This window comes from Callospermophilus lateralis, chromosome 18 (assembly GCF_048772815.1).
Source record: "Callospermophilus lateralis isolate mCalLat2 chromosome 18, mCalLat2.hap1, whole genome shotgun sequence".
Lineage (NCBI taxonomy): Eukaryota > Metazoa > Chordata > Mammalia > Rodentia > Sciuridae > Callospermophilus > Callospermophilus lateralis.
This window is the reverse complement of record NC_135322.1, coordinates 51018393-51034580: the sequence shown is the minus strand read 5'-3', so window position 1 is coordinate 51034580 and position 16188 is coordinate 51018393. Positions and strand designations below refer to the sequence as shown.

Sequence of the window (16188 nt, the reverse complement as noted above, 5' to 3'; positions counted from 1 at the left end):
TCTTTCATAAAGAAAACACCACAGTGGCACATGCCTATAATCCTAGTGAAGTGGGAGGCTAAAACAGGAGGATTACATGTTCAAGGCCAGCCTCAGCAATTTAGCAAGACAAGGCCCTAAGCAACCTAGTGAGACCCAGTTTTAAAATAAAAAATAAAAAGTTCTGGGGATGTGGCTCAGTGGTAAAGCACCCTGGGTTCAATCCCTAGTGCCTGCCCCCACAAAAGGAACTATGTATAAACAGAAGAATGAATAAAGAAAAATTCTATGCTCTATTCTAAACAGTGGAATATTATTCAGCTTAAATGTTATTCAGTGAAATCTGCCACCTGGATGAACTTCAAGACATTATGTTAAATGAAATGAGTGAGTCACAAAAAGACAAATACTACACCATTTTATTTATATGAGGTATCCAAAGTAATTCCAGAATTCTAATTTTTTTTGAAAGCTAGAATGTTATCATTGGCAACAAATATTATCACTATTTTTCATGACAGTCTCATTTTGGTCATTTTAGAATAAGTGTATGACAAATACCCAAGCCCGACTAACCATAGTATGGCAGTTAGTAGGTCTTCCAATTAAAAAATGGTGATCCGTGAGGAAAACATCAAGTTCAGCTCACTACTCAATCATACATGTGCTTTTCCTTGAGACAATACCAGATCATACTTCAGTATGAGTCAGAAGTGTTCTCTGGGGCCAGGTGTGGGTGACAAGGGTATCCTACATATTTAGTTTGATTGGATATCCCAAGTCAGACATTATAAAATAGTTTAGGAGAATTTTTTTTCCTACAGACTTGATTATGAAATATTTTGGGCAGGAAATCTAATTCAAACCAGCTGCTGGACTCTCATTGAGCAGAGTTGGTTAGGATACATTGCCAAAAGGCCCCTCTTTGGGGGAGGCCAGATGAGCTCATACAAAGGCATTTTAGCAGTCTTTGCTCCATACTAGCATGTGCACACACTAACTCAATTTTCTACACTGTAAAATATATTTTAAAATATTTTTTTAGTTGTAGTAGGACACAATACCTTTATTTTATTTATTTATTTTTATGTAGTGCTGAGGATCGAACCCAGTGCCTCCTCGAACGTGCTAGGCAAGCACTCTACCGCTGAGCCAGAACCCCAGCCCCTACACTGTAAAATATTCACTTTCTTTGAGCACTTTTTCTGTTCCAGTCAAAGAAAGCTTATAGGAAAATGCTACCAAATCCACAGCACTTATGAAACCAATATAGTTTTCCACCTGCATCATATACCTGTCTTTAACCTCTTTGATACTTTTTTAAATGGGCCCACTATTCTGACCTCCCAACATGCTTTCACTTTTTTAAAAAAATATTTATTTTCTAGTTGTAGTTGGACACAATACCTTTAATTAATTAATTAATTTATTTATTTATTTATTCGGTGCTGAGGATCAAACCCAGGGCCTTGCACATGCTAGGCAAGTGCTGTACCACTGAGCCACAACCCCACCCCAAACCTCTTCAAATTTTAATTAAAAAAAAAAAAAGTTTTCCCTGGTATGGTGGTGCACACTTATAATCCCAGTGACTCAGGAGGCCATGGCAGCACCACATTCTAATTTAGCAAATTTTTATCATCCCCAAAAGAAATCTTATGCATATTGCCACCTTAACCCTTGTAACCACTAATATGCTGTCTTCATAGATTTGCATATTCTGAATATTTCATATAAATGTAATGATATAATATGTGGTACTTTATATTTCAAAGTTCATCCATGTTATAGCACATATCAGAACTTTTTAAATTATGAAACAATATTCTGTTACATATATATCACTTTTTTTCACATGTTGTTTATCCAACAAAGTTTTTGAATAAACTACCATTTATCATCAGTTGACAGACATTTGGGATGTTTCCATTTTGGGGTTATTGTGAATAATACTGCTATGAATATTGGGTATAATTTTCTATGTGGACATAAGTTTTCATTTCTCTTGGGTATATAATGTAAGAGTGGAATTACTGGGTGACTCAGGCTGGAGATATAGCTCAGTGGAGAGCACTTTCCTAGCATGTGTACAAGGCCGCAAGTACCACAAAAAAAGGGAAAAAAATGTTAAACCTAAAGTTACCCTCTTTGTTTTATCAGAATTAGAGTACAGGACTCTTCCACACAGTCACAGTCACAAGTTCTAAATCTCTGGAAAATATGAACTTAATTGCTCTAATTATAACTACTGAAATATATCCATATATTTTTGTAGGATTCCTGTCATGTTCCCAAAGTAACTGTAAAACAATAACTACAATTTAAGCAGGAGAACTTAGATTTATTGGTAGCTTTTTGTATACAAAGCATCCTAGGAAGTCCTAAAATGACAAAGTAATAGTTCCTCGCTTCAATGAGATTATAATTTAGTTTGCATAAATAAACTGCAAAAAAACTGGTGGTTAAATTCAATCTTCTGCAGGTCTCTTCTTTCCTGAAGAAATTAAGAAAAGCATGCCTCTAATTCTGAGGCTCAAAAGATCCTTTATCTATTCTGCAATCTATGAGCTCCAGTTCTAAATTACAGAGGATACTCCTAGAAAGCTACATGAGAATATTTTTATAAAAAGAACAATACATGTAAAAGAATTTGGCAAGTTGAAGGAGATTCTATATAAAGTACAAGTCTTTTAATGCAAAGAATACACTTTCTTACATGGATCTTTATCTGTTCAAAGCAGGAAATCCTTTGTTCCCTATGGATATTATACCAGATAGTTCTCTCATTTTGCTCTTTCAATATTAGTTTTCTGTGGGGCTCTTTGTGTAGTTATTTCAACACCTGATTCCTTTTTTCCCCCCTTCTTTTCTTGGCAGTCCTGGGGATTGAACCCAGGGTCTCACCACAAGGCTAAGCAAACAATTTACTTTACTACTGAGTTGCATCCCCAGTTTAACATCTGATTCCTTTTTAAACCCAAGTAAAATTGAATTTGAATGTTTTCTTGTTTTACAGTTATATACTTTAAGACATTCTGCCCTCCAAATCTAAGTTTCTTTATTCCTATTCTCTTCCAACTCCCCATATATAGTATGCTGAAAACATTCTGGTGCTTTAGGTCAAAACAATGTTTATTTTATGGAATCAAAATTATATGATCTTATATTAAAAAGAGAAGTGAAAATATTTTGGCTGAATTTTGTGGTTTATCCATGATACCACATTTGGTTTTAAATGATTTGATCACCCAGTCAAAAGGCTGCTACAATTTCAGTGGTTTTCTACTCAGTCAATAAAATAAAGAAAAAACCCTATTATCTCTGTGACTAAGCAAATTTTGAAGGGAGTGGTTAGGAAGTTACTTCAACAATTTAAAAAATGAAAAGAAAAATAAAAGTGACATGAACAATTTATTCAGAGCTAGGAGATGCAAAATGATAAATAGGTTATAAATTTTTTTTGTCTACATCAACTATCTCACATACTTAAATACTGTTTTAGGCACCTAAGATAACAGAACACACATTAAAATTTGTTAATAGATTTAGAATAGAATTTCTTTTATTTATTTATTTTTGGTCTTTAGTCTTACCTTGTAGCAACAAGAGGGTAGCTATGGCATGGAGATGCCCAGGCATCTCTTGTCCATGGCATGCAATCATAAAGCAGCAAGTCCTTCTCAGTCACAGCCATGAGGACAGGTCTCCATTGTTGTCTCCCACCATCTAGCTTTGCCTGTTACAATGGTGAAATCTAGAATCAGATCTAATAATGTCTTTGTAAAAATTTCTTCAGTGATGTACTAACACAGTCTCCATTTTGTTTCCCTCTCTTAACAGACCTGAGATATAGAAAACAATCTATCAGATTCCTTCCCACTGGTAGGGATTCTCCACTGGGAAGTGTGGGTAGTACAGATATTTGAAAAAGTTTCCCACAGCAAGTTACAGACGATCTAGAGATATGATATACTTTTCCCCATTCCATAATAATTGATATTAATTATAATTAAAGACATAGTAATTTTTTCAAAATATAACAGTTTCAGTATATCTGATGTTTGAATGACATCTAAGCACAGGACAGAAACTCCTGCTACCTATTTCACTAGTAGGGTAGAAAATCTTCCTTCTAAATAAGTATACATAATCTAAATAGCAACATTTTCAAATGCTTTTGATTAAGACATGCAGTAAGAAATAAATTTTACATTGCATTCCAATACACATATACAATATAAGTAAATGTTCTATTTTCCAATATATTTTGGAATATATTCTGAAATAACACTGTATTTTGTGCAATGAACTCTGATAATTTCTTTTATTTTTTAAAAAATACTGATAATATACATATATGAAAACACCACAATAAATCCCACCATTGTATATATCCACAAGAATAGAATCCTAATTAGAATAAGATATGTTTCATGCTTACATAATTATATCAAAATGGATTCTACTGTCATGTATAACTAAAAAGAACCAATATGAAAAATACTGATCATGATCTACTATGTTGTATTTTGGAAAACACTGATAAAAGAGTTCTTTATTATATTTTCAGAAGCATATTTTTCAAAGTGGTACCACTTCATTTGCCTGTATAAAGCTTTGTTATCTACGTAGGGTCTAAAAATGTAGGAAAAATATGGGTGTGGTGGCACATTCTTGTAATCCCAGGGACTTGGGAGACAGAAATAGGAGGATCACAAATTCAAGGCCAACCTCAGGAAGACACTCTCAAAACAGAAAATAAAAAGGGCTCGGAATATAGCTCAGTGGAGAGCATCCCTAGGTTCAATCCCCAGTACTGGGGGGCGGGGGGGGGGGGCTGGAGGAATAGGAAAACAACTGTGAAGGATCTACTGGGGGAAAAAAAAAAAAAGCAAAAGATTATGTTCAAGAAAAGCCCTGTTAGCTGGGCATAATGGTATATGCCTGTAATCCCAGCAATTTGGGAGGCTGAGGTAGGCAGCATTAAGTTCCAAGTCAGCCTCAGCAATTTAGTGAAGCCCAAAGGAACTCAGCAACACTCTATCTCAAAATAAAAAATAAAAAGGGCTGGGGATGCAGCCCAATGGTAAAGCACCCTTGGGTTCAATCCTCATTAGCAGGTGCGCCCTCTGGACCCCTGCCCTGCAAAAAAGAGAAAAGTCCTTTCACCATCAACCCTTTTGGCCCTTCTCAGATGAGACCTTTGATCAGGAACTGCTTAACCAAACTGTATTTTAACACGGATTCTTTAGCTTACCATCACTGCCTGTTTCAAAGAGATTTCAAGTTGATGAATCACTTGTTTCTTAAAGAGTTGTCTTCAGAGCCACTTTTCAATTTCTTTTTCTAAATGACTTCTGAAGGTAACCTGGACATCTTTTTTTTTTTTTAATAATAATTTTAAGTTATTGATAGACCTTTATTTTATTTATTTTTATGTGGTGCTGAGAATCAAACCCAATGCCTCCCACATGCTAGGCAAGTGAGCTACCACTGAGCCATAGCTCCAGTCCCTGGCAGAACATCTTAAGGATACATTTATAATCCTCAAGTGGCCTGAGTGGTTTGATTCTATGATTTTGTTTTGATTTTGGTACTTGGTATTGAACCCAGGAGTACATTACCACTGAGCTACATCCCCATGCCCTTTAATTTGTTTTTTAGCTACTAGGAATGAACCTAAGGGTGCTTAATCACTGAGCAATATCCCCAGCCCTTTGTGTGTGTGTGTGTGTGTGTGTGTGTACATATGTATATGTATGTATTTCTCTAAATAGAGAAACGATCTCATTGAGTTGCTGAGGGCCTTGCTAAGTAGCTGAGGTTGGCTTTGAACTCATAATCCTCTTGCCTCAGCCTCCCAAACCACTGGGATTATAGACATTTGCTATCATGGCTGGCAGATACTTATATTTTTAGACTGGATCATGATATCAACACTTCAAAGGGATTTCTATGTTATGTTAAATCTTGTCTCCAAGACTGCTATGGACAATATTGTAATAGGGAAAAATAATGTAAATTTATCTTCTCAAAGTGTTAACAATCTGCTTTTTTTTTTCTCTTTCCACAGTTTTTTATTGGAAACACTCTGATTTTAAAATGCACTTTTCTGGGCTGGGGTTGTAGCTCAGTGATAGAGTGCTTGCCTAGCATGTGTGAGGTATAGGGTTTGATTCTCAGCACTGCATACAAATAAATAAAAATAAAGGTCCATTGACAACAACAACAAAAAAAAACTAAAAAGAATTCATTTTGGGCTGGAAATGTGGCTCAAGTGGTAGCACACTCGCCTGGCATGCGTGCGGCCCGGGTTCGATTCTCAGCACCACATACAAACAAAGATGTTGTGTCCGCCAATAACTAAAAAAAAAAAAAAAATTAAAAAAAAAAAAAGAATTCATTTTTAGTGGGCTGGGGATGTGGCTCAAGCAGTAGTGCGCTGGCCTGGCATGCATGTGGCCTGGGTTCGATCCTCAGCACCACATACAAACAAAGATGTTGTGTCTGCTGAAAACTAAAAAAAAAAATAAATAAATATTAAAATTCTCTCTCTCTTAAAAAAAAGAAAAAAAAAAAGAATTCACTTTTTCCCCAAGTTACAAGAGATTTTGAAGGCTAAACCAGAGTATTGCATTTGGAAAACCTAAATCAAATTTATTTATTTTTTCCCAATAAAGGTATTTTGAGATCTAAAGGAAAAATGCTAATATCAAGCTTAACTAATAATTTTTTTAAACTGTTTATTCCTTAGCACTTTTAAGTCCTTAAATTATAGATAATATGTTTTCCCTCTTCTATTCACCACTGGAGAAAAATGAAATCTCAATTTTTAAAAAAATATTTTTTTAGTTGTTGATGGACCTTTCTTTTATTTAGTTATGTGTGGTGCTGAGAATGGAACCCAGTGCCTCACACATGCTAGGCAAGCACTCTACCACAACCCCAGCCCTGAAATCTCAATTTTAATCACTCTGTTCGACTATGTGCCTTAACTTTTAAGGATACTGTTTGTTTTCAGTGGAGTAAAAAATGCTGCCTATTATATATAGTATGTCTTTTGGGTTGTGATATCAGCACAAGCAGCCTCCATTACTGTGAGGTTTTGGCTAGAGTAAAAAGGGATACTAATATTAGGGTTTCGATTTGTTTGTGTTTCAGCACCCAAACATACATACATTTGGCAGAACAACTATCTTTTCCAAATTTTATTTTTCTAATAAATAGAGATGGATTGCACTAAAGATAAAAAAATACTAATAGCTATTATTCATTCTCTAAATCCCTTAATCCTATAAATATTTCTTTGTGAAAAGTGATGTACTTTTGTTCTTTATTACAGTAGAAAACAGAACAAAAACTAAATAAACCATTCCACTAATCCTGATTTAGTGTGTATGTTCCTAATTTGAATCTTTGTACAATTTGCCATTTATCATGAACAAAGGAGGTACTGTTAAAGCTTTTCTTTGATTGACTTGGATTTTCTTATCAGTACTAAAGTGCTGCTAGGGCCAGTGGTACACTCTTATAATCCCAGTGACTCTGGAGTCTGAGGCAGGAGGATCACAAGTGCAAGACCTGTCTCAGGAACTTAGCAATGCTCTAAGCAACTTTGCAAGACTATGTCTCAAAATAAAAGATAAAAATGGTTGGGGATGTGGCTCAGTAATTAAAGCTCTGGGTACCAACCCCCAGTATCCCAAACCCAAACCAAACCACCAAAGTGCTTTAAAAAAAAAAAAAAAAAACTAATTATGTGGGTAATACATGACTTCCCTTTGTTGAACCAAAAGAAAATTCTCTTTTAAGAACATTACCAGACTGCAAAAACAGACAACAAAAGCAAAAGTATGGGAGTGAATCAAATTAAGAATATTCTGCACAGCACAATAAACAACAGATTAAAAAAATAACACACAGATTGATAGAAAATATTTGCCAATCATTTATCAGATAAATATACAAGAAATATACAAGAAACTCAAACTACTCATTAAAAACAAAATAACTCTTATTAAAAAATGGGCAAAGCTAGGGGTTTAGTTCATCGGTAGAACATTTGCCTCACATGTGTGAGGTTCTGGGTTCAAACCCCCATACCATATACATACACACAAAGGTAAAGACTTGACCAGCCATTTTTCAAACCAAGACATATAAATGGTTGACAATTATATGAGAAAAAATGCTCAACATCTCTTAGCAACAGGGAAATGCAAATTAAAACCACTATGACATATCACATCTGTTAAATTGTGTATTATCAAAAGGATGAAAGTAAGCACTGGCAAGGAAGTGAAGAAAAGGGAACCCCTATACACTATTGATGGGAATCTAAATTAGTATCGCCATTATGAAAAACAACATGGAGGTTCTTCAAAACTAAAAGTAAGCTAGACATGGTGGAGCACACCTGTAATCCCAGCAGCTCAGGAGGCTTGAGGCAGGAGGACCATGAGTTCAAAGACAGCCTCAGCTAATTAGCATATCTCAAAATAAAAAAATAAAAAGGGCTGAAGATGTTAAGTTCCCCTAGGTTCAAATCCCTAGTACCAACAAACAAACAAACAAAAACCAGAACAAAAAACTAAAAATAGGGCTGGGGATGTGGCTCAAGCGGTAGCACGCTCGCCTGGCATGTGTGCGGCCTGGGTTCGATCCTCAGCATCACATACAGACAAAGATGTTGTGTCCGCCAAAAACTAAAAAAATAAATATTAAAAATTCTCTCTGTCCCTCTCTCTCCCTCTCTCTTAAAAACAACAACAACAACAACAAAAAAAAAAAACTAAAAATAGAAGTACCATTTCTGGGTATTTACCCCAAAGATTTGAAATCAGTCTGCACTCCCATGTGTATTGTGATATTATTCATAAAAGCCAAGACACGGAATCAACCTATGTGTCTATCAATGATCAATGAATAAAGAAAATATGGTACATATACACAATAGAATACTATTCAGCCCTAAGAAGGAAATTGTCATTTGCAACAACATGGATAAACCCGGAGGACATGATCTCTAAAAATATATCAGGCACAGAGACAAATATTGTATAATCTCATTTATATGCACAATCTTTTTTTTTTTTTAATATTTATTTTTTATTTTAGTTATCGGCGGACACAACATCTTTGTTTGTATGTGGTGCTGAGGATCGAAACCGGGCTGCACGCATGCCAGGTGAGCGTGCTACCGCTTGAGCCACATCCCCAGCCCCTATATGCAGAATCTTAAAAAGTTGATTTCACTAGAAGTAAAGACTAGAATGGTGGTTACCGGAGGCTATGGGGCAAGGAGGTATACGAGAAAATGAAAGATGTTAAACAATTTTTTAAAAGAATATAACCAATGAATTGTAAAATATCAGTCACATAAAAATCAGTCAGGGCTGGGGTTGTAGCTTAGCAGTAGAGTGCTCATCTAGCATGTGTGAGGCCCTGGGTTCAATCCTCAGCACATCTTAAAAACAAATAAATAAAATAAAGATGTTGTGTCCAGTTATAACTAAAAAATACATATTAAAAAATTTTTTAAAAAATCAGTCAATAAGGGTTGAGGATGTGGCTCAAGCGGTAGAGCGCTCGCCTGGCATACGTGCGGCCTGGGTTCGATCCTCAGCACCACATACAAACAAAGATGTTGTGTCCGCTGAAAACTAAAACAATAAATAAAAAATTCTCTCTCTCTCTAAAAAAAAAAAAAATCAGTCAATAAAAAGATGAAAATCCCTGTATATAGAACAGGTTTTCTATTGGTTATCAAATATGTATAGCATAGGTATTCCCTGTTTAAAGCAAACACAATGTATGAAAATGTGAGTAAAAAAAGATAAGGAGAAATAATTTAAAACAAATGATCCTTTCTTTCTTTTTGGTCCTAGGGATTGAATCCAGGGATGTTTAATCACTGAGCCACATTCTCAACCCTTGTTATATTTTATTTTATTGAGGGGAGGGGGCCAGGGATTGAACTCAGGGGCACTTGGCCACTGAGCCATATCCCCAGCCCTATTTAGAGAGAGGGTCTCACTGAGTTGTTTAGCACCTCACTGTCACTGAGGCTGGCTTTGAACTTGCGATCCTCCTGTCTCAGCCTCCCAAGCTGCTGGGATTACAGGAATGCACCACCATACCTGGCCCTTCCTAAATTACTTAGGGCCTGGATAAATTACTGGGGCTGGATTTGAAGTCTGGATGCTCCTGCCTCCACCTTCTTTGCCACTGGGATTACAGGGTGTGCCACTAGGCCCAGTATCCTTTCTAATTTCTCTGTTTAAAATAAATCTGTGTGTGTGTGTGTGTATGTGTGTGTGTGTGGTGCTGGGGATTGAAGCCAGGGCCTTGTGCATGCATGACAAGCAGTCTATCTTTTCTAAGTGCAAAAATTTCATTTATATGCAGGCTTTTCAAGAAAAACAAAATAAGTATTTGCCAACATTAAACCGATTACATGATCCAGATTTTTTCTGATCATTTTCCCATGTAGAACAGGATTGGTATTTACCTAGTTCAATGTTTATTAGATACGTGCACTCATTACTTCTGAGAAATGGCATTCAGTCTTGTTTGAAAAACTTATTCTGAGAATAAAATTTGATTTAGTACTTCAAAAAATGTAAATCAAGCCAGGTGTGGTGGTGTACTTCTGTAATTCCAGCAACTCTGGACGTTGATACAGGAGGATCCCAAGTTCAAAGCCAGTCTCAACAACTTAGCAAGGCCCTAAGCAACATAGTGAGACCCTGTTACAAAATGGCAAATAAAAGGGTTGGAAATGTAGCTCAGTGGTTAAACGTCATTGGGTTCAATTCCCAATACTTGTGTGTATATATACATATATAAATAAAATAAAAATAAGGAGATAAATAAATAAAAATAAAAATCAAGAATATTTTAGACACTTGAATCAAAGTGTGAAATATGATATATCAAGAACTATGTAATGTTTTGAACAACCTACAATAAAAATTAATTAAAAAAAAAAAAGAATATTTTAGAAACAGTTCTTTGAATTAGCAGTACTATCTTTAGAATGGTTGAAACTTCTTTGCTTAATATTATTCCCAATTATGAACTTGTATTCTTAGACAATATCTTAAAATATTTTAATAAAAGAATTATGACTTATTTGCTTGTTTTTTTTATGTATGTATGTATGCAGTCAAAGAAAACAAAATTATTGAGCATACACAAACCACTAGGTTAAGTTCCCTGGAAGCAACAAGGATTTGGGAAAAAGTATACTCCTGTAGTAGATCTTCCAAGTGAGTTGTGGAAATACACATAAATATAAAAAGCAGCTATAATGAATTGGTGGCTTTACTTTTTTCCTTTTTAGAATAAACCCAATTAAATTAACTTAAAAATCTGGCAACATTCAAACATTCCCGGTAGAAAACTAAATTATTATAACCCCAATTGAAGACACCTTGGGAATATTTATCAAAATTATAAATGTATAAATACTTTGTGGTAGTTTTAAAGTGTGATCATAAATTCTTTCTTATTCTTCCTTTAAGAGACAGACCCTGAGTTCACTGTAGGCCGAGCTTAGTGATTAATTTCTAATAAAAGAAGAAAGCAGAAGTTACAGTATATGACTTCTGAGATTGCATCATAAAAAGCACTATGGCTTCTGCCTTGTTCTCTCAGAAAACTCATTATGTGAAAAACCAGTAGCCATGTTTTCCAGGTCCCTCAGATAGCTCTACATAAAGGCTCACATGGCAAGGAACTAAGGACATCTGCCAACATCCAGGAAGCTTCAGTAGCCAAAAGAATGAATCATCTTTTAAGTGAACTTACCACTCTTAGTCAAGTCTGCAGATAAATGCCACCTGGCTAACGGCTTGACCCTGACTTCATAAGACCTCTTAAGATGGAATCATCCAGCTAAGCCCCTGTCAGATTCCTGTTGCCCCTAGAAACTCTTCTAGTACACAACAAAAAGGATGGAGAAACTCACCTCAAGGCCAAATCCTCCCCTACCACTTGTATTTCTAAATAAACTTTTACAGAAACACAGTCTTGCTCCTTTATTTTCATATTATTCATGACTATTTTCCTGCTATGACAGCAGAGTCAAATACATAGTTGTGTGCTATCTGGTCCTTTACAGAAAAAGTTCACTCACCCTAGACTAAAATCATGAAAATTACCCTGTGTCAGTAAGGACAGAGATGGTAATAAGAACCTCTTTTTAATTATACTGTGATGGTGATTACCATTACAGTTAATTCTTCTAGTAGAGGTGATAATTAGCAACAAATAGATAAATGGTAGAAAGGAAAAAGGGGAGCAAAAACAAAAGAGTGGACAAAAAAAGATTTTTTTTTTTTTTTTTTTTAGTGGTACTGGGGATTGAACCCAGTGGAATTCTACCACTCAGTTATTTTCCTAGCATAGACCTTCCTCACACCCAGTGCTTTTTTCTTTTTCTTTTTTTTTTTTTTTTTTTTGGATACTTAGGATTGAACCCAGGGGTGCTTTATCACTGAGCAACATCCCCAGCCCTTTTTATTCTCATTTTGAGATAGGATCTTGCTAAGTTGTTGAACCTGACTTTGAACTTAGAATCCCCTTGCCTAACTACCCTGAGTTGCTGAGATCACAGGCATTTACCACCATACCCGACTACCCCAACTCCTTTTTATTTTGGGACAAGGTCTCATTAAATTCCTGAGGTTGGCCTTAAACTTGTGATCCTCTTGCCTCAGCCTCCCAAACTGCACAAATGTGCACCAACATATCTGACTCAAACAAAAGATTTTCAAGGTAGATGTCCAGGACCTAACTGCACGATAAATATTATAAATATATGCAATGGGACAATGATTCTGACTCTGAATGGTGGCCAGTGAACTCTGTTCTTCCTCCTCCAGCCTACCTGTTCTGCCAGCCAGGCAATGTGCTTGACTTCTTTGCTGCCTCCTGCAGTACTGGTTGCACCAAGCATGGCATTAAGCTCAGCCAACACCTGTGGGAGGAGAGCCATTATGTTGGTGTGGATAGCTATGAACCAGGAGTGTGCTGTGGCTGTATCCTTGCAGCGGAGGATCAACGTGTTCCTGCTATCAGGAGAATGTAGCTCTATCAATCTGTGTAGAAATAGAAAAGAAAAATGTGAGTCAGGTCAGAAGTCATCAAATCTACCAGTTTACCATGCACAACTCCAAATTTATTTATATATTCCTCAAAGAGAGACACTTTCTCTTAATTTCCTAGAGTACAATTTCAGAGAAAACTACACATGGGAAGATAATCACCAGAAAGACTATTGGATCTACTGTAGTATGTTAGAGTAAAGGAGCTAAGACAAAGGAATCTATTAGGGTCTTTAGTAGAACACTTCTTGTCTAAGAAATGTAAAGCATGCTTGTTGAATGTCCTAGGTACATTTGTAAATAAAGAAATGGTATTTTCAAATTACTTAGATAATTCTGGTATAAGGTATTGCCAGGTATTTCTAGAAACTCAACAACTAACAAATAACAAGATAAAATTACCACTAACACTATGTGAAAAAAGAAAAAGAGAAATTAACAGAAGAACATGAAAATTTGTAATTATATATTGGTGTCTGGGTAACATCATATGATTAAATCATTTACTGAGTCCTGGCAGAAAAATATTTAAGAGATTGTAAACACTATAGCTATTCTGCATTAGTTAATGCTTTAACTGAGAACAATCTATATGTCAAAAGTAACTTTTAGAAATTAACTAAAAAACTTTTTTAATGTGTTCTGTGTTCTAATAGTAAATACACATACACCTTTCAAAATGGAAAAATGGAAAGCTATTAGGAGTGTTGCCCCTGGTAGGCTAGAAATTGACAAACTACCAGTGACCAAGGAGAGATCTTTATTTGCTGCCTTGAAACACTGTCATCAGATTCTTTCTGCACCACCTGTCAAAGATAAGCAATTTACATATACACTATGATTTCTGCCTTGAAGCTGGAATTTCTCTTTTGCCAAATTTTTAACCCCTTCACAATTCCAAATATTTTAAGCTGCCATACTTTATATGGCAAACATTCATTCTCATTTGAACTCTGGCTGGTTTATCCTCTATCTTAAATAAACATTTATTGATCCCCTACTATATGGTAGATACTGTACTAGACACTGGTCTTAGAGCAACCATGTCAAATAAGTAACTAAACAAATAAAAGCAAAACAGCATATAATACTATAATAATAGAACACTGCACTAAAGGGGAGTGTCATCTCTGTTTTAATCATTGTATTGAGTTAATAATTACTATGAAAAACTGCTCAAATAGTAATTAAAGTAGCTAAGCTTATTTTAGGGTAAATTTACCTAATGACAAGTAGTTATCCATAAAATACAATGCTAGTTTATTAGATAACATTAGACTATAAGCTAAAAGCAAGGTATTTTATATTTTACTACTTATATTAATCTTTTTAAAAAATATTTTTTAGTTGTAGGTGGATACAATACCTTAATTTTATTTGTTTTTAGGTGGTACTGAGGATTGAACCCAGTGCCTCACATGTGCTAGGCAAGCACTCTACCACTGAGCCACAACCCCAGCCCTACTTATACTAATCTTTTTTTTTTTTTTTAGTTGTAGATGGACACAATACCTTTATTTATTTATTTTTATGGCGGGGGGTATTGAGGATCAAACTCAGTGCCTCACATATGCTAGGCAAGCATTCTACCACTGAACAACAGCCCCAGCTTGACTTATACTAATCTTAAAAAGAAAAGTGGGGTGGGGTTGTAGCTAGTGGCAGAACAGGTGCCTAGCATGTGTGTGGCACTGGGTTCAATCCTTAGCACCACATAAATAAATAAATAAATAAATGTGAAAAGTATTTCTAAAACTTCCTACATAAGATGGCAATGAAGCATGTACAACAATTCTTCTCCTTCCTGAAATCCAATTAAAAACAACAGCAAAAGGGAATTACCTTTTAATCAAATTTTTTGTTTGTTTCTGTACTGGAAATAGAACCCAGGTACACTTTACCAATGAGCTATATCCCCAGTTCATTTTATTTTTTATTTTTCTAAGTTGTTGAACCTGCTTTATACAGATCTACAGGGTCTCACTAAGTTGCAAAGCTTCATTTCAAATTTGGGATCCTTCTGCCTCAGCCTCCTGAGTCTCTTGTAATCAATTTTAATTTTATTTTTAATCAACATGTAATAATTGTTTGGCTGGGCATGGTGGTGCATGCCTATAATCTCACAGACTCAGGAGGCTGAGACAGGAGGATCACAAATTCAAGGCAAACCTCAACAACTTAGCAAAACCCTGTCTCAAAATAAAAAAAATAAATAAGAGCTGATGTAGCTCAGTGGTAGAGCATCCCTGGGTTTAATCTCTAGTATCACACACATACACATACCTTATATAATGATCCAATCATGGTAAATAGCATATTTATCACCTCAACCATTTATTGTTTCTTTCAAAAGCCTTTCCTCTAGCTATTTTGACATATCCATTATTGACTACAGTCACCCTATGTGCAACAGAACACCAGAACTTATTTCTCCATGTAACTCTAACTTTGTATCTGTTTACCTACCTCTCCAGCTTCTGGTAATCATTATTCTACTCTCTAATTTTATGAGATAAACTTTCTTAGATTACACTAATGAGATCATGCATTGTCTGTGCCTGGCTTACTTTACTTTACATAATGAAATCCAGGTCCAACTATGTTGTCACAAATTACAATCAATTTCATTCTTCTTCTTCTTCTTTTTTTGTACTATGGATTAAAACTCAGGAGTGCTTTACCACTAAGCTACATTCTCAGCCCTTTTTAAATTTTTTGAGACACAATCTTGCTAAATTGCTTAGGGCCTCACTAAATTGCTGAGGCTGGCTTTGAACTTGTGATCCTCCTGCCTCACCCTCCAGAGTCACTGGGATTACAGGTGTGCACCTCTGTGTCCAGCAGTTTCTTTCTTTCTTAAGGCTGAATAATATTCCATTGTGTATATGTACCACATTTTTTTTGTACCACATTTTCTTTATCCATTCATCTGTTATTGAACACCTAGGTTAAATCTATTTCTTGTCTAATGTGAATAGTGCTACAATAAACATGGGAATGCAGACATCTCTTTGAAAAACTGGCTTCATTTTCTGTTCAGATCTGTTACCCTTTTTCTTTTCTTTCTGAAAAAAGCATCTCACTATATTGCCTAGGTTGA

The 16188-nt window shown here is 35.4% G+C and overlaps 1 protein-coding gene across 1 annotated transcript in view; it reads right to left on the bottom strand.

Moving 5' to 3' along the window:
• Window positions 1-16188, bottom strand: part of Sntb2 (syntrophin beta 2) — an 84594-nt gene that overhangs the window by 10607 nt on the left and 57799 nt on the right. The window contains exons 3-4 of the mRNA XM_076838244.1: window positions 12872-13082; window positions 3573-3715 (exon numbers count right to left, since the gene is read on the bottom strand). Coding sequence (XP_076694359.1) covers window positions 3573-3715; window positions 12872-13082 — 354 coding nt within the window. The remainder of the gene's footprint in view (window positions 1-3572; window positions 3716-12871; window positions 13083-16188) is intronic.